A 19973-nucleotide genomic window follows, 5' to 3' on the forward strand; every position below is an offset into this window, starting at 1 on the left:
ATCATCCCAAAATTTAGTGGTCTACCCTCTTTTTTTTTTTAACCCTCTTTTAAAGGAACTACTGCCAGCTCTTTAAGCCTCCAGTTCCATTGACATTCTTTTTTTTTTTTTTAAGATTTATTTATTTATTAGAGTGTGTATGCACTGTTGGGAGGTGCAGAGGGAGAAGGAGAGAGAGAATCCCAAGCAGACTCTCTGGAGCGCAGAGCCCGACATGGGGATCGTGGGGCTTGATCCTACGACCCCTTGATCCCACGACCCCTTGATCCCACGATACCTGAGCCGAAATCAAGAGTCATACACTTAGCCGACTGAGCCACCCAGGCGCCCCTCCATTGCCATTCTAGGTGGAAAGTTTAAGAACCTAACGTTTAGTAGACTTTACAGCTGTTATAAGACAAGATTAAAAGAAATAGAATACACTCAAAGCAAGTTTATTCTTAGTCACTTTTTATTGGGTATTCTGATAACTGAGTTTTAAACATAATTAGGAACCTAAGATGGGTGTCTATTCAATTATTTTTTTATCTGTTATATCTGTTTATGCACTTGAACATGAATTTGAAAGTAATGAATAAATTGGACTTGAGTGATTTCTTTTTGTTTATCTTAAATGAAGAACATTTTATTTTCCTTTTAGTTAACTCTAAGAATAATTGTAAAGCAAATCTACTTTGTATCTTGTATCCTATCCTTGGTTTTGCTGTTTAATGGGGTTGGATTCCACGGCTACGATGTAGGGACCTCTGAGGTGTTTCACCTCAGGTTGACCGTGAATTCACTTAATCACTGTTAACATTCAAGTAAACTTAGCGTTTTTAATCATAACGTTTGCCAAGCTTTATATTGTCAAAATGTAACTTTTTTTAAACTGTCAAATTCAGTACTCTTTGAGTCAGAAATCCTCAAGCAAGTGAAAAGGGGTGGAAATTAGGTGGGATAGTCTTAATAAACATTTTTATTTTTGTTATGACAGAATAGTCTTCCCTTCTTTAAGGCTGGTCAAATTTTAACTCAGAGAGATCCTCTATAATGATGAGATCTTCTGGGATCGCCCAAACTTGGATGAACCTGCATTTGTATGCAGTGGTATTGTGTGTGCTCTTTTGGCATGAAAAGTCAGCCCTTGACAGTATTGCCATCCAAAACCCACAGTGTCTTAGGAGGAGGGATATAGTTTTCAAGGACTCCCCAGAACATAAAATCTTGATTTATTTAATCTCATTTTCAGTGACTACCCTTTGTCATTTGCGGTGAAATTGTATGATTTTTACTTGATACATGGAAACTATTTTATTAAAAAGTCTCCTTCCTTAGCAACATGTGTCATTGTTTTCAGGGTATACCTTTTCAGAAGCTTCACAGGAGGGAAAGCAGTTGACAAAGAAGGAAGTTATCATTCTTTGCACAGTAAAATCATCAACTTCAGTCACCAACTTCTAATTCAAATGAAAAATTTTTTTTAAAGATTTTATTTATTTATTTGACAGAGAGACACATAGAGGGAACACAAGCAGGGGGAGTGGGAGAGGGAGAAGCAGGCCTCCCGTGGAGCAGGGAGCCTGAAGCCGGGCTCCATCCCAGGACCCTGGGATCATGATCTGAGCCAAAGGCAGACGCTTAACGACTGAGCCACCCGGGCGCCCTCAGATGAAATTTTAATTTGGATGTCCTACCGTTCCTTCTTGAAACAGTTTTGTTCCCTGTACGTAATACGTTACTTTGGTTTTATAATTGAAAATAACTGATATAAACAACATCTGAGCTCTTTAGCCTGGAATACTAATATGGTTGATCTTAGGACTTGAATTAAAAGACTTTCTAGAATTTGGGGCAAACCTCTCATTCTTTAAAGTCGGTAAAGTGTCTGCCTTTGGCTCAGGTCATGATCCTAGGGTCCTGGGATCAAGCTTCTTATGAGGTCATTCATATATAGCTCTGATGAGGTCATTCATATATTGGACATATTGGGTCAGTGTTTGCTGGTAAAATACCAAGAGTCAGTAGTGTCCATCTGGCATTTTACCAGTGACTACGTTACAACAGATTTTCAGGAAGTAAGTGTGATGCAGATCTTATCTGACAGAGCATAGAGGATGTCAGGTGCATACAATTTAGATACAGAAGTAAGAGCAAACTGAGTTAACCAGAGGTAGAGGAAATGCTTCAAGACTGGGGTACACAGAGGAATCCAGCCCTAGCGCTGGTAGATGTAATTCCTCTGTATCAGTTTCATCTGTGTGTATGAGTGTGTGTGTTAGAAGGAAGAAGATGGAAAATTTGTTTTATACACTGATAGGAAAGGGTGCAGTCTACATTATAAAACTGAATTCACCAACTACCTGAGTAAAACATTTGATTTGTTAATTGTCAACAAGTTTGTTGAGTACGCTTTTGTAGTACTATATACTGGATATCTTTTCCTTTCTCCCTCCCCCATAGTTGTTAAAAACCAGATGTGTTGGAATTAGGCCAAAAGCCACAACTAGACGGATTTGGTTTCTTCCAAGTTGGAGGATGACTGTCTTTTTCCCTTAAAAAATGAAGTTAACCCTTTTATGTGTTTGTGCTAGAGAAATAAACCAGTCTTCTAGTCACGGTCTTATTTTTTTTTTTTTAAACATGTTAAGTACATTATGATACCATTTTGGATTTTATTTTATTTTTTTTTAAGATTTTATTTATTTGAGAGAGAGAGCAAGAGCGAGAGATAGCAGGGGGAGGGGCAGAGGGAGAGAGAAGCAGGCTTCCTGCCGAGCAGGGAGCCCTGACCCTGGGCTTGATCCCAGGACCCTAGGATCATGACCTGAGCCAAAGGCAGACACTTAACAGACTGAGCCACCCAGGTGCCTCCCCCCCCTTTTTTTTAATAGAATGGGGGAAAGCTTGCTGTAAATAAAACTGATCTTTTAAGGCAAGAAAGGTACCACTTCCCCAGGGTAGTGTTGTAGATCTTTTATTTCCAGGCAAAAATGTCATCATTAGAACTTCTCTCTCCTTTTGATTTATTCCATCCACCCATATACCAGAATGTATTCTGAGTTCCTTCTGGCCTGCCAGTTGTTTGAGCTGAACACTACACACTAGAAGCACGGGGAGAGACCTCACTCTGATTTTTGAACCGGAAACGGAACCAGATTTTGCTATCATTGCAGCACCAAGATGCTAAGAAAGCAAGAGCTACTGTGATTCGTTAATGTTTTCAAATCTACAAGTCCTCTAGTTTATATGAATTTAATTTCAGTCCTATAACCACCCCTTTTCCTCTTGTCCCTTTTTTGTTTCTTAATGAATTTTTCCCAAAACGTTTGCCTTGATTTTTCCCTTTGATTTACCAGATGGAAGCATCCTTTTTCCTGCCAAGCTGACAGGCTTCAAAGTGTAAGTGTCCTTTCTTATATGCAGACTTGAGCCTTACAAAATTTAATGAGGTTGCTGTTACTTTTCTGAGCATTTACCAAATATTTGACTTTTGTTTTGCGGAACTCTCTTAGTCTTGGATATTTTGGTGGCGTTAGCAGTAATTGTAGTAACAAAGACACTGCCACAGGCAATTGCCTTTGGTTTTCTTGTGGCAGAAAAGCTTTTCCCATCTCTGCTGTACATAGCAAGTCCCACTGAAATGAAAAGCTCAAATAGTGATCACAAAAAGAAGTTAATGTGTGAACTAGTTGATGCATGTTAGGAATACTTTATAAGATTTTCACAGTGTGGAAGCTTTTTATAAGTAACTGCATGTTGTTTAGGATAAACACTAAAATGGATTTCTTTTTTTCTGAAACAGTACTCTGGAAGAAATAAGATGGTTTATGCTTTGATGCCACTTGGGGTGTATGTGTGAGATTGTAGCCTATGAGGCATCCTTTAGCCTGAAGGAAAGATGTTATCCTGTTACAAAACAGGATGTGTATATGATCAAATATAATGTGGTGATATTGAATTTCTTCTCATTCAGTTCCTAAATAAGAGGACCCAAAACATTGCAGTAACACCTTGTTAGGAGCTGTTGGCCATATTTAATTATCTTAAATTATGTAGAATGAATGGACCTTCAGAATAGTTGACTCTGTAAAGAAAAAAAATAAGAAAGCTTAGTATTCAGGTATAGACATCAAGAATTTACCATCTGTTAGAATCCAGCAAAAGTGGCCTAGCATATTTTCCAGGAGAAAATGATAGGACCGGTCTAGGTAGATTAGTGGTGGTTGGGGGTATGTAACAAATAGCACTTGTCACCAGAAAAAGCTGTTTCATTCAGCTTGAGTTTAAGTGGGTGCCATGATTACATCAGCAGTGCACCTGGTCATGGAGCAGCTGTTAAGCATTATACAGAATTTTTTTTTTAATTTTATTTATTCATTTGAGAGAGAGAGAGCACAAACCAGGGGGAGAGGCAGAGGGAGAGGGAGAAGCAGGCTCCCCGCTGAGCTGGGAGCCCAATGTGGGGCTCAATCCCAGGACTTGAGATCATGACCTGAGCCACAGAATTATTTCGAGTAAATCTTTCTGGAATGTGGGATCTTCCTTTTTTGATAGTTTTGGCCTGCAAATTAAAAACAAATGAACAAAAGGTGAGATGCTAATACTTGGAGAACATTTTTAGATTGTAATAAATAGAATATTTCAGACCATGGTCTTGGGAGGCAGACCACCTTGGTTTGAATTATGCTATCCAGCCTTTCCGTCCTTCAGTTTTCTCATCCCTAAAAATAGGGTAATAATGGTATTTCATAAGCTTATAGGGATTACATGAGTTAATATTTGTAAATAGTGTTTGGCATGTGGGTAAGCACTATCTAACAGTTTGTTAAAACTCAGGTTTAGTAGCTGAACTGAGCACTGAATTCTGAAGATGTCTGTCTTCAAAACTTAATAAATATTAAATTAATTCCCTTTTTACTTTTTTTTAATCTTTCTTAATACAGAGTATTTTTTGCATGGCTGTAATTTTTCAGATGATGGCCTTTTAGAACCATGTTTAAAGGAAGAGCATAAGCATACACACTTTTCATTGTGTATTTTTTAAAACCATCCCCAAGCTAACAGGTTGTCCCACATACAGTAGAAGTAACCACTCTTCTACCAGTTCTTCTCCAATCTAGAGCATAGACTGGACTTTAGAGTAGAAAATGACTTCCACAAATTAAAACTTGGAAATATTTTAATGGTGATTAATTCTTAGCAAACTGGGATGGTATTGACTATAATAAATGATGTATACACTTAAATGAAGAGAGGATAGCAGATGGTACGCCTGTGTTAAATGTCCTACATTTAACAGAGTAGCTGCATTGTAGAAAAATTGTTGCATTTCATTTGGATGTTTCCTTTTTACCTCATCATAAGAATTTCCTGAAGATTCTGGAGATTCTGGTTCAGTAATTTGAGTTTAGAGCCTGAGAATATATACCGTCTTTTAAGCTAATTAATAGACCTTATTTTTAAGAACACGTATGTTTAACAGACATCTCCAGTGATTATTAAGGCACAGCTTAACTGAGTTAAGTAATTCATGTGTCTTCTCTGAGCCCCAGCTTTCTCACCAACAGAATCAAAGATTTGACTAGAAAGATGGCCTACTTCCTAACTCACTTTATGATTTTCAGATTCCTATTTTCCTAATGATTATGATATCAAAGAATTCCATTATGTGTGAAGCAATATGGGGTAAGGAACTGAGCCTTCTATTTATCAGAAAAATTAGTTCAGCAGACTTGAGAAAATGTTTACATGAAGAAAAAGCTTTCTACTAAAATAGTAAACTTGAAATAATTAGTAGGAATTTGGTTATTTCTAAAGATTTATCTATTTATTTAGAGAGAGGGGGTGCATGGGGTGAGGGGCAGGGGGAGAGAATCCTCAAGCAGACTCCCTGCTCAGCGTGGAGACTGACACAGGACTCACTCCCATGACCCATGAGATCAAGACCCTGAGTTCACAGCCTGAGCCAAAACTGAGAGTCAGACACTTAACTGACTGAGCCACCCAGACGCCCCTGGTTATTTCTAAACATTGACAATGAAAGAACAATAAAACCCTTACAACTCTGGTACTGTGTATTGCCTTTTGTTGGATATGTGTGTATGTGTGTGTACACACTATTTAAAATATTGCTGTTTTAGAATTAATGGTCCTTAGATTTAGCAAGTTTACTAAAATTTTGAGCAATTAAAACTTCTCATTATAATTTTCATTCTAATCCATGGTAATTCTCTCACTTTTGCTAGTTATCCCATCATCTGAACATAATTGGTCGTTTTTCATGCATCTTTGCTTGATAATACCTTTCCCATTTATCACAGTGTCTAAGAGTCCACTCTGTTCAGCTAGGGAGACATGCCTCACTGCCTGTGAGGATGTAGTTGTTCAGCAACAAGGAATGTCTAACAATCAGCGAATTAGTATTGATTGTTCTATTCTTGACTCAGTGATTTCTTTAGTTGATAGTAAATGGATAATTGTGGTCTATTAGCACACTTATCCATGGATTGTTTTTATCCCCTAAGTCTTCCCAAGCCTATCTCAGGGGAGAATAGCAGGTATTTCTTAGGCTACACAAAGTGATGGCCAATAATTGACATGAATTGACATCGATTTTTGTTTTGTTTTGGGAAGAACGGGGTAGGGGAGAGCCTTCAGGAACAGAAACAAGATGACAGTATGGAGCACCAAAGTCATAATTTCAAGGTTAATTTCTTTTAAGTGAATTTAATTCTTTAAGTTTGGGATGCTCATTAATTAATGAATCTCTGTTGAGCAGGGAATACCTCTAGAACACCTTTAGGGTATACACCTCATTAAAACTGTTTAACATGTGTGCTGTTTTGAATGGTATATATTAACAGATCTAATTGTGGTCTGTGGTGTTTAATCTATTTTAGAAACTGGATGGCTTCTACAGGGAGCCAGGTCTCTGATATAGACAAGATTCTTGGATACTTCAGTGATGGCGCACCCCCCACCAAAAAGCCCAGGTAAACAAGGGAAGGGAATCGAGGAATATTTAATAAATTACCATTTATGGTAGATTACAAAAAATAACAAACTTGCCCTACAGTCCAGTTTTCACAAATTAATATTGACCTTCATATAAAAACTATTTTTATTTTGGATTTAATTTTTATTTAAAAAATGTCATAAATGTACATAATTTATAAGTCAGTTCTTCAAAGCTTATAATGCCTTGTCCCTCTCCAGAGATAATCACTTTCAACTTTTTTAATCTGTTTCTTCTAATACTTGCATCCATATTTTTAAATAATGTGTATATACTGCTATTTTTTAGTTTTTTGGTTTTATCTATTTTCCAATTAAGGAAGATGAGGATTAAGCTTGCCCTCCTGGAGCCTCTCCCCACATGTTGCCCCTACCATATACACACGTCAAACACTCTTTCCCGACATCCCCCTGGTGTTTATATCACAATTCTTGGTTAAGTCAGTTTTTTAATAGTTACATATATGACTGGATGAATAGTATTCATAGCTGAGCCTAACAGTGTTTTGATTATACTTTCTTGTCCATTTTTTCCTCCAAGTTATTAAAGAGTATCCTTTGTTTTTGTTTTTGTTTGTTTTTTGGTTTGCTTTGTTTTCTATGTACCTATCAGCTTATCTTCAAACTCTGTGACAGAAGAATAAATCTCTTAGGTATGCTGACACTCATCAGTAATTTACTCTAGTTTACATTGTTTCATAGATTTTTCCTTCTGGACAGTCCTCTGCTCTGGACCGTTGTTCTCCAGGCCTGCTACATTGCTGATGTTTGCCATTTTCCTTTCCCATGACCCCCAGAATTCCTTTTATATCTCTCCTGTATTGGATCCTCTCTTTCCTAGATATTGTCTTTCCCTTTCATTTCGCTGAAAAATACTCTCATTGTGCTTCCTCAGTAAGGATTCACAGGAGAAGAGTTTTTGGAGATGTTTGAAGATGTCCTTATCATATTTGTCCATTTATTTGATGATTTGGCCTGAGTGTAGAGTTTTAGATAGGAAATCATATTCCTTAGAGTTATGAAATTATTACTCATTCTCTGCTAGCAGCTATGTGTTCCTGCTAAAATAGTGACTCTTTGCTGATTCCCAGTCCTTGTGTTACATGTCCTCTTCTTTTCTCACTGGAAGCTTGTAAGGATAGTTATTTTGTTCTCAGCAACCTGAAATTTCACAGTGATGTACCTTCATATGAGTCTAGATATCAGGTGGCCCTAATGAGTTGGCTACTGATAATTCACTGTGGAAAATTTTTTTTCTTATTTGATAATTGTCTTTATAGTTTTTTCTATATTGTGCCTTTGTAGTAGAACTCTTGGTATTCAGATGTTGGATCTTCTGCAGTAAGACTCTATAGTTTTCTTTTTTCTTTTTCTTTTTTTGAGAGAGAGAGAAAATGTGTGTGTGAGCGTGGGGGTGTGTGAGAATCTTTCTTTTTTTTTTAAGATTTTATTTATCTGACAGAGAGAGGAGAGAGAGAGAGCACAAGCAGGGGGAGAGGCGGGCAGAGGGAGAGGGAGAAACAGGCTCCCTGCTGAGCAGAGAGCCCGACACAGGGCTTGATCCCAGGACCCTGGCATCATGACCTAAGCTGAAGGCAGACCTTAACCGACCGATTCACCCAGGCATCCTGAGAGAGAGAATCTTAAGCAGGCTCCATGCCCAGCACAGAGCCCAGCGAGGGGCTTGACCTCATGACCTAGAGGTCATGACCTGAGCCAAAATCAAGAGTCGGACTCTTAACCGACTGAGCCACCCAGGTGCCCCAATACTCTAGTTCTCTATTGCTTTATCATTATACTTTCTCAGAGATTTTCTTTTTTCTTCCCGTGTTATAAATTTATTCATTATATTTTTAATTTCCAAGAAATCTATTTGTTTGCCCACCCCTTTTTTATAGCATTTTGTTCATTTTTCATAGATGCCTTTTTTTTTTAATCTATATGAGATACCGTTTTCCATTTTTCTTGTCTTTCCCCTATTGTCACTTGTTTCCTCCAGATTCCTTTCTCTCTGCTAGTTTGTTTAGGTGTAACCCTCACATTGGGGGCTCTGTTCAAATGTAAGGTGACCTTTCTTTGCTCATATTTGAGAGGACACTAAAAAGCCAGTTGGAGACTCTGTGTGTGCATTAGGGACTTGGTTGCTGATGGGTTTCGCTGTGGATGTCAAGCATGGGCCAGGTTCTGTAGCTGAGGAATCCCCACCTATCAGAATGTGTGGGTCTTTTTTCTCATGCTGGCCATTTTCCCCCACAGAGGATGACTGGATGGGGAATAGGGTGCAGGTACAAGGTTGACTGCCAATGTCTCCTCTGGGAGAAGGGCACAGGGGAGAGCCTTACATTTCATATACTGACTTTTACTTAATTCCCTTTCCCAAGCTGTGCACAGTGTTCTCAAATACAGAACCCTCTGGTTCAACCTCTCTGGAAAGCAAGCCTCCAGTCGTAGAGTTCTAACTGCTTCTAATATGGCCTTGCAACAAATCCTGTTTTGGCCCCACCTGTCCCTCTACCTTCAGATTTATTTGAACATTCCGAAAGCTTTATAGAGGGAATCATCTCTTACTGTACAACTCCTAAAATTTTGTTGGCCTGTGTTATCTGCTGTCATCTTTTCTTATTTTGATTTTTACGAATTTATACCTTCTAAAAAATTATAATTACTTAGTGGTTTTAGGAAGAATCAGAAATAAACCACAACTGCTAATTTTTTCCTTTTTAACTGGAAATTTTAAGTTAGGCAGATTATACCTTAAACCTATAATGGGTGAGGTAAAAAATTCAAATAATAAAGCACAATCAAGTGAAAAGTAAAAATCCTTATTCTCCCTAATCCCCAGAATTAACCACTATTTACAGTTCTTGTGAATCCTTCTAGAAATTTTCTATGAGTATATGTTTGTGTATGTTTCCATATCTTGATTGCCTTGAACTGATACTCATTTCATCATTTGCTTCTAATATCTATTATCAGTCTTTTCCAGTAGACTAAACTTTTAAGATTAGGGACTTCATTTTACTCATGGAAACATCACTGGTGCCTCCCATAGGGTCTGGTACTTTGTAAGTTTTTCATATTTGTCGAATGACTGAATTCAAGAGTTGGAGATAGGGAAGGCAGTTCTTAAGTTTGTTTCCCCAAAACAGGTTGCCCAAGGCTTAAACTACCATTTCTTACGTTTTGCCAAAATGCAATCCTTTTTCTATTGTTTTGACAAATTGAGAAAGGCAGTTTCTTGGAGAACACCTGCCATTAGCAAAAATTAAAGTGAGTAGACGTATTTCAAACAGATTTTAATATAGTTTCCAGATTGAAGCAGGGGGTGGGGTATGGAGAACCAAAACACAAAACCTGTGTCTGTGCTCGCTCTTCAAGACAGAACTCTGTGCTTGTCTCACAGTAAGAAAGGAGTGTTTTCCACTTCTTGTCTTATCTGTTGAATAGTTGTATCTTTGTTTATTTAGGTAATGTGAAGCTCCTGTGTTTTCAGAATTTTGTTAGCTACTTTTTTTTTCTTTTTGCCTTGCAGAAATCTAGAACAAAATCACAGTGAAATGTTCCCATACTTTACTGTCTCATTCTCAGTTTTAGTCATTAGTCATGCTCAGTTTTATCTTATTTGTGTTTACAGAGTTTGGGCTTAACTTTGGCTTTCTTTCATCTCTTTTTTATATCTCAACAATAGGAATTTAATTTGTATGGATTTCATTTCTCTCGGGAATCCATGTTTTTTGAAATTTAAAATATAATTTAGTTAGCAGAACTCAGCTGGGCTATAATATAATTGGATCTTTTCCTACTATTAGTGGGTTTTCTTAGGTTGAGAGAACTATGAGGGAGAAAATTGATTTTAAGATTGCCTTTTAGGATTCCTGAAATAGGTTTTTCAGCAAGCCCTGGCACAATATTCTGGTCTTTTTGCTTAAGAGACTCAGGAGAGGTATCAGAAACTGGTAGTTGTCGTCTTTGCAACTGTGAAAGTGGTAGCTGAAAACCATGATTTTTAACAGCCTTTCCATGTGCCTCGTATCTGTTGGACATTCCCAATCCTCTTCATTTGGTTGACTTTTCTAGGAAGCTGCTTCCAAGCCTAAAAACTAAGAAGCCTCGGGAACTTGTGCTGGTGATCGGAACAGGCATTAGTGCCGCGGTTGCACCACAGGTTCCAGCCCTGAAGTCCTGGAAGGGCTTAATTCAGGCCTTACTGGATGCCGCCATTGACTTTGATCTTCTAGAAGATGAGGAGAGCAGAAAATTTCAGAAATGTCTCCATGAAGACAAAAACCTTGTCCACGTTGCCCATGACCTTATCCAGAAACTCTCTCCTGTGAGTATCCTAGCAGTATTTCCTGAAACCGTGACACATGTGCTGAATGTAATAAGGATAGTCATTTTGAGCTTATAGATTTGGGGGGGGGAGGGGCAGACCCAGAGAGAGAGAGAGAGAGAGAGTCTTAAGCAGGCTCCATGCCCGCCCAGAGTGGACTACAGTGCAGGGCTCGATCTCACAACCCCAAGATCATGACCCAGGCTAAAATCCAGAGTCTGGAGGCTTAATCAGTTGAGCCACCCAGCTTATAGATTTGCATACCATTTGGCTCTTCCACAAAAGGTCTGTTTATGGACCCTATTCAGGGTAGTTATCTTGAACCGTGTGTGTGTTTGTGTGTGTGTGTGTGTGAGAGAGAGAGAGAGAGAGAGAGTGTGTGAGAGATGGCAATCATGAGGGTTGTTGTTGAAGTCTTTATATATACAGAAATGAGACCACTGTCCCATTATTGCTGTGTTTTGAATTTACTTTGTATTCTCTGCTCATTACTGTGAAAGTGGTATTCCCTGGCATCCATGCCTTTTAGGGAACCCCAGAAAGATTAGAGATAATTCTTATCATTTTTGGGTGAAGCAACACCGTTTTTTTTTAATGTTCCTTTTAAAGGAGCTCACTCAAAATATTTATGAGGAATTTTGTCTTGTTTTATCCAACTGAGTTGGATACCAATTCATGAATGATAAGACCCTCCTTGTCTTACATTGTCTTCAAAATGCCTTCAAAAATCAGAATTCATTTAAGATACATTTAGAAATAATAGAGTAGCCAAATCATGCTCTAAATCTTCATAAATCCTATATTTTTGGGGAAAAAATAGAACTCTTGTTATAAATTATTAGTGTTGATTCCCACCCCCTCCTCCCAGGCCCTCGGGCTTTATAGGACAGAAGTGTCATTAAGAGTTAGCCTAAAAGAGCCATTTAAAAGTAATTTCCTCTTGGTTCATGACTCATTTCAGAAACTTAGTACCTTTTACTTCCTCTTTTCATTTCTTTGTCCGCAGTTGTGATAAATTGTTACTAACCTAGAATAATGTAAATAATTAGTAGGCTTTAAAGAGCTCATGGGACCTCTGTCTCACACCATACACAAAATTAACTCAAAATGGATAAAAAAACCTAAATATAAGAGCTAAAACTATAAAACTAGAAGAAAACAGATTTAAAGCTTCATGCCTTTGGACCTGGCAGCACTTTTTTTTTTTTTTAAGATTTTTATTTATTTGACAGAGCACAAGCGGGCAAGTGGCAGGCAGAGGGAGAGAGAGAAGCAGGCTCTTCGCGGAGCAGGGAGCCCGACACGGGGCTCGATCCTAGGACCCTGGGATCATGACCTGAGCCGAAGGCAGACACTTGACTAACTGAGCCACCCAGGCGCCCCGTGGCAGCACTTTTTGAAACATGACACCAGAAGCACAAGTAACAAAAGAAACGGTAGATACATCGCACCTTACCAAACGTAAAAGCTGTTAGGCTCAAAGAGCACTATCAAGAAAGTAAAAAGACAGCCCCTGTCCCCCGAACAGAAGATATTAGCAATTCATCTATCTCCTAAGGGTGTAGTATCCAGAATATATAAAGAACTATTATAACTTAATAAAAAGGCAAATAAGTCAAGGGATTTGAATAGACATCGTTCCATGTGCCAGTAAGTACATGAAAAGATGCTCCATGTAGTAGTCATTAGAAAAATGCAAATCAGAACCACATGAGGTAAAGTCAGAAAGTCAGATAGTTAAGTGTTGGCGAGGATGTGGAGAAATTGAATCCCTCATACGCTGCTGGGATTGTGAAATGGTACAGACAATGTAGAACACAGTCTGGCAGTTCCTCAAACAATTAAATATAGAGTTACCATCTGACCCAACAGTTTCACTTCTAGATACACCTTAGAGAAATGAAAACATATGCCTGTAGAGAAACTTACACACAAATGGTGATAGCCGTATTCATAATAGACACAAGGTAGAATTACCCAGATGTCCCTTAACTGTCAAATGGATAAACAAAATGTGGCACATTCATACAATGGAATACTACCTGCCAGCAAAAGGGAATTCAGTACTGATAACATGCTGCAGTATGAATGACCCTTAGCATAATGGAAGCCAGCCACAAAAGACCACGTATTAGATGATTCTGTTCATACAGAATGTCAAGAATAGGGAAATCTGTTAGAGACAGAAAGTAGATTAGTAGTTGCTGAGGACTGGAGCACAGATGGAGGGCAGCAGGGTGATATTTAAAGGGTACATGGTTTCTTTTTGATATGATGAAGTGTTTGAAAATTGTGACAGTTGCAGTATCTGTGAATCTATAAATAATCACTGAATTTACACCTAAAATAGATGAATTGTAATGAGAATTGTATCTCAGTAGAGCTGTTAAAAATAAAGGCAAAAGGATGGGAAACATGTATAATCCAAACACTAATCAATAGAAAGTGCGAGTGGCTGTATTAATATCTGATAAAGTACACTTGAGAGCAAAGAGGAAAGAAAATATATTTTTTTAATATCTTTAAAAAACAAAAAACATAAGGGAAAAACATAAGGGAAAAAAAGTATTACGGAGGTGTGTCAGCCAATTAATAAAAATGTTATCTTTCTGGAAAAAAAAAGAGCTCATGAGTACTGTGTTAGACTAGGAAGACTGATCTATGGATAAAGAAGTTCTCTTTCAGACTAGGATGTCCAGTGTTGTCACGTCACTCTCTTGTCGTGGCTGTAAACTTCACTGATTCGTCACAGTGGTTTCCTGAGAACAGAAAGCATGATTTTGCTAGTTGGGTGAATTGTGATTGAAAGTAATGAGAAGTTTTGAAGTCAGTGTCAGTAAGCGTATACCTAACAAATACATCAAACTGGGGTCACTAATTGTCTTCAGATGAAGATTTATTAACCTTAAAATGTAGTTGTGGGTTAGTGTTAGTTGCAGTAGCAGAGCAATTATCAAACTTTTTGGTCTCAAGACGCCTTTATATACTCTTAAAAATTACTGAGAAACTCAAGCAGCTTTTGTTTATGTGGAATATAACTGTCAAGGTTCACCACTAAAAATTGAGAAATGTTTAAAATACTCACTGAAAAGTAACAATAAGCCTATTACATGTAAACGTAAATAACATGTTTGTGGAAAATAATTATATTTTCCAAAAAACAAAAATAAATTAGGAGAATAATATTTCACACTTTTGCAAATCTCTTCTGTTAGAAGGCAACTGCCTTCTCCTTTCTGCTTTATATATACTGTGTGTTGTTTTGGTTTGAGTATATGGAAAAAATCAGGTCTCAGAGATCTGTAGCTGGCAAAGAAAAGTATTTTAATAGTCTTTTTAGGTAATTATAGATATTTGTTGTTGATACTACACTAAAAACTCAGTAGGGGGTGGCTTCCTTCCTAAAGATTAATAGCAATATGGAATCTGAAGTCAAATCCATATCTTAACTTTTCTTGTTCTGTTGCATTAAAATCCATGATCCATCTTGCACTGAGAATGAGTCTTTTACCCATGCATGATTTTGTAACATCATGCGTTGGTCATTTGGAAAATCTTGGTTTGCTGAGTTACATATATCTTCTAGATACTGACACATTTCACTACACAGCTCAAAAAATTGTATTCATTAATAACACCACCAATCTCATCACAAAAGTATTTGGAAGCTGTCAAGCTCATGGTGGCAGATTAAAGATTTCTAAAATTCTGGATAAAGAAGATGTGAGATATATATCTATATAAAATCTATATAATATATATATATAATATTAGCCATCAGAAAGAATGAAATCTTGCCATTTGCAATGACGTGGATGGAACTTGAGGGTATTATGCTAAGTGAAATAAGTCAGACAAATACCATATGATTTCACTCATATGTGGAATTTAAGAAACAAAACATGAACATGGGAAGGGAAGGAAAAATAAGATAAAAACGGAGAGAGACAAACCATAAGAGACATAAGAGACGCCTAACTCTAGGGTTGCTACAGGGGGATGGGGTAACTGGGTGATGGACATCGAGGAGGGCATTTGATGGAATGAGCACTGGGTGTTATATGCAACTGATGAATCACTAAGTTCTACCCCTGAAATTAATAATACACTATATGTTAACTAAATTGAATTTAAATTTTTTTAATTTCTGGTTTTTTTCTTGAAAGCTCAGCTTTTGTCATTGGCAACCAAGGCAGCAGTCCTGAGTTGTTTTCCTCAAAATGGCAGGCTTACTTCATTTATTTTTGCAAAAATGCCTGAGAATGCCCAAATCTGAATGACTAGTTTGTCAGTCATTTGTTCGAGTAAAAATAATGTTTGATGAAAAACTGGATTGTCAAGCTTACAGTTCAATCACACAAGTGTTTTGCCTGGAGACAACCATCATACTTCAGTCTGCAGCAGAAGTGCTTTGTGCATATTTCCTCTTTCTTCACACAGACGTTTACAAGGGCATGTGCTCAAGGGTCAAGATTTAATACAATTAATTTTTACTGCTTCATTAATGACATTCTTAAATGACACTGGAATTTTTTTTCTTACTGTAAGTCTTTGGTCATGAAGAATGCAGTGATTATGGACACAGCTTGGTTCCACTATCTTGATTCACACTAAGTCACTGGCAGTTTTACCCACGATTGCTTTTGCACCATCAGTGCACATACCAGCAAAGTTTTAAAGACAAAAATTACCTTAATGTTATTATGAAAATAATTTTACTTTGCAGACTCCTTAAAGAATGTTAGAGATCCATGGGGTCCACGGGCCATGTTTTAACCCTCTTTAATAGAGGATATGTAGGAAAAAAATACAGGCAAACCAGAGGCTTTAAAAAAAAAAAAAAACACATTCAGGGAAATTTGAACACTTGAGTATTTGATAATAAGGAATTAGTATTTTTTTCTTTTAGGTGTGATAGGTGGTATTACAGTTACGTTTTGTTTTATATGTAAGGGAGGGGTCCTTTTAGGAAACTGTTGAAGTAACTGCCTGAAATATGCTTGGGAATTGCTTCAGAAAAATTCTGTTCCAAGGGGAGAGGTGGGAGGTGTATGGTGGAGGGGAATTGAGGTTAAATAAGATTGGCCATGTATGATAATGGTTGAAATAGGGTGATGGGTATACAGTGGGGTTCATATTCTTTTTATATATGTTTGAAACTGTCCTTTATTTTTATTTTATTTTTTTAAGAATCTAACAGCGGTAATACGGCAGTGTTAATTTAATAGGCCTATCTACTGAGCCAGTTTCTTTTAGTAGCGATACATTATCTTTTAGTAGGGATACATTGTGCATTCAATGCAGAGAACTTGGGTTTCGGAATCAGACTCAGCCGTTTAAATGCTCTAGGACCTCGGGAGAATCACTTAACTTCTCAGGATCTATTTTTGCACCTGTAAAACTGGGCTAATACTACTTAACTTGTGAAGAATAAGTTAGACAATATATATAAAGTGTTTGGCACATCGTAAGTACACTATAAATTGTTAATAACCTTGGTGGGAAAGAGTCCAGATTTTGTTTTTACTGTATCTGGGATCAGAAAGAGAGTTAAGGGTAGGTAGTATTGGATTCAGTTCACTGTTTTAAGTGAATAAGAAAATGTCCATAAAATTGTGTGGGAGTTTGGCATTTCCTTTTGACTGTGGAACCTCCTTGTTTGTTTTCATTCCTTTGTCTTTGCTTAGGCTACTGGTGGGAAATTTAGTTCTAGGGTCACATGCTTCAAGAGAGAGAAATGTTCGTTTTAAGTCTGAGGAAATCACAGCTACAAAAAGCCTCTTTCCTTCCTCTCCGTGTTGATATGCAAGATGTAATAACTTAAATACAATTAAGAGATAGTTAGCTAAAATAAGTGACTTTTAACATTTATTCCCAGGCTTTAACCTTTTGTATTTCTTTCCTTAGAAGCAAGAAAATATTCCACACCCATGATTACCTGATTGTATACTCAGGTATTTTTATGTGTGTGTGTAATGATTAAACTGGTACTGGAATATGGTGTTGTATAACTGTTTATGTATGAATCAGAGTACAAAATGAAGATACAAAACACAACAGGGAAGTTCTTAAAATCACTGTAGTTTTTGTTTAATTTTAAGCTTAGTTTTGCTTTTTTTGAATAGGTATTATTTGTGCACATTGCAGAAATCAAAATGATGTAAAAAGGCGTACATACATTGTGACATCTCATTCCCACCATGGCTTTGTCTACCTCCTCTTCCCAAACTCAGCCCTCCCCCATAGGTGACCACTCTTACTGGCTTTTTGAGTATCCTTTCAGTGTTCCTTTTTTGTAAAACAAGCAAATAGGACTAGATTTGTTCTATTTCACTACCTCTTTAATCCCTCATGTCAAAAGGTAGCATTCTAAATGTAGTGTTCGGCACCTTGTTTGTTTTACTTAACTGTGTATCCTGGAGATTGTTCCATGCTGGCTGCCTTTATATGGGTTCTTGGCCATCTCAGTCTCCTACACACGGGTACGTGGCTTGTTTCCAGTCTTTCACTGCTATAGATAACAGAGCAATGATAGTCTTGTATATGTTGTTTCATCTGTTTGTAGTACATCTGTGGGATATATTCCCGGAAATGGGATTGCAGGACTGTAGGGTAAATGGGTTGTAATTTTAGTAGATATTCAAGGGGCATCATATTTTCGATAATTCATATATGTGGTGAAATTCAGTAAGTATGGTTGTAAATTCTTCACTTTTTCTGATCAGATTGTTCATTCTGATTGAGTGTTCGAGTCACCAGTTGGTTGCCTATGACTGCTAATATGTGATGTAATTATTCATGCCATTATGTAATGAAAATGGACAAGTTGAAAAACATGATCCACATTATTAGCCACGTAAATATGGGCTATTCCATCTGTTTAACACTAGAAGAGAATCTTTGAGCCCACTGACACAGGGTATAAGGAGAATCCTATCTGGTGGTAGATGTTGCATGGAATAGTGATTGACCAGATAAACTTCTGGATGTGTCACCACCAAATAGAGGAACTTTTTCACCTCTGTGCGCTAGTATTCCAGTGTTTAAGTATTTACCATTTCTTTGGTAGGTATAATTTAAAGATTGGATAATTTTATAAAATACTTTGAAAAATTAGGAAAAGAATTTGGCAGATGGAAGTGTATTTTATGAATCTGCTTACATGGTTCCATGGAATCAGATCTTCCTCTGAGCATTGCACTATTCGAAGGATACACAAAGGAAACCAGGAAGGTAGGGGGACTACTTTGAGGGAAAACAGAAGGAGCTCAATATCTATGTGTCTAGCAGCTAAGTACGATTACTTGGAGTTCGGGAAATACTGGGGCCTTTATGAACTGATTCTTGCTCTGATACTATCTAATGGCCTGGTGTTTGCAGGAACAAGATAGGGATCAGACATCTGTTATAGCACATTGCATAGTTATGTTCCCATTTGAAATTCCTGTGTCCCTGGGGCCACTTTGTCTTTTGAGTTATAAAGCCACCTTCCTACCTGAGGTTTGTATTCTATTTTGTCATTAGTCATCGAGATATTTACATACTCTCAGAATGAAACTGGGAAAGCTCTTATTCAGATAAACCATATGTAAAGAAGGGCGAGGGGCACCACCTGGGTCACTCAGTCAATTAAGTGTTTGCCTTCAGCACGGATCATGATCTCGGGGTCCTGCGATCGAGCCCCATGTCAGGCTCTCTGCTCGGGTGGAGTCTGCTTCTCCCTCCTGCTCTGACCCTCCCTTCTGCTCATGCTCTCTCTCTCTCAAATGAATAAATTAAAAAAAAATCTTTAAAAAATATTAAAAATCAAAGAAGGAGGAAGTGTGTTTAGGACTGATTAGTGTTTGGTTTTTGTTTTTTTTTTTAAGATTTTATTTATTTATTTGACAGAGAGGGATACAGCGAGAGATGGAACACAAGCAGGGGCAGTGGGAGAGGGAGAAGCAGGCTTCCCATGGAGCAGGGAGCCCAATGTGGGGCTGGAGCCCGATGTGGGGCTTGACCCCAGGACCCTGGGATCATGACCTGAGCTGAAGGCAGGCGCTTAACGACTGAGCCATCCAGGCACCCCAGTGTTTGGTATTTTTAAAAAACAATTGCAAAATGCAAATTTTTGATAACCTTTGTTATATACTAAGTATTTTTCCTACCACACCTGTAAACAAATTCCTGAATTATGCTAGGGGAAAAAACGTGCAGGGAGAAGGTAAGCCATTTTTCCTAAATCTATAAACATTTGTAAAAAGCACCCAGGATTAGAAAAAGAGACACTAAACCACATTTTAGAGATAGCTGTCTTTTATTGGTTATTCTCCTCCAGGTGAGGAAAGTTTAATAGAAAATATTGTCTTCTTACCTGAGACCTAATTAGAGAAGGTAGTAGGTGCTGTGCATTTCCACCCCCTTTGTTTAGTCCTGGTAGTAATTCATATTTCTCGACCATGCCCATTTTCTTCAATCTATAAAAATGCTTATTTAGAGAATTTATGCTTATTTGCATATAATAGTACAGATCACTTACTATGTGCTAGGCATTGTGCTTCAGCACATGGCATGTTTCCTGTTTTTCTTACTATAACTCTCTGAGGTAGACAATATTTTATCCTTATTTTAAGTACACAGTGTCCTTCAAAAATTTGCTGTATTA

At 37.6% G+C, this 19973-nt stretch overlaps 1 protein-coding gene across 3 annotated transcripts in view; it reads left to right on the forward strand.

The window, feature by feature from the left end:
• FAM118B (family with sequence similarity 118 member B) overlaps window positions 1–19973 on the forward strand; it is a 46336-nt gene that overhangs the window by 16090 nt on the left and 10273 nt on the right. For 2 of the 3 annotated variants that reach the window (XM_073903956.1, XM_025893371.2), the window contains exons 2-4: window positions 3339–3381; window positions 6882–6974; window positions 11074–11326. In XM_073903956.1, the coding sequence (XP_073760057.1) occupies window positions 6889–6974; window positions 11074–11326 (339 nt within the window). In that variant the 5' untranslated portion in view covers window positions 3339–3381; window positions 6882–6888. The remainder of the gene's footprint in view (window positions 1–3338; window positions 3382–6881; window positions 6975–11073; window positions 11327–19973) is intronic. The other variant, XM_025893370.2, reaches the window with a different exon arrangement.

Source organism: Callorhinus ursinus, unplaced genomic scaffold (genome assembly GCF_003265705.2).
Source record: "Callorhinus ursinus isolate GAN/ISIS: 27379988/994484 unplaced genomic scaffold, GSC_fseal_2.0 scaffold19, whole genome shotgun sequence".
Lineage (NCBI taxonomy): Eukaryota > Metazoa > Chordata > Mammalia > Carnivora > Otariidae > Callorhinus > Callorhinus ursinus.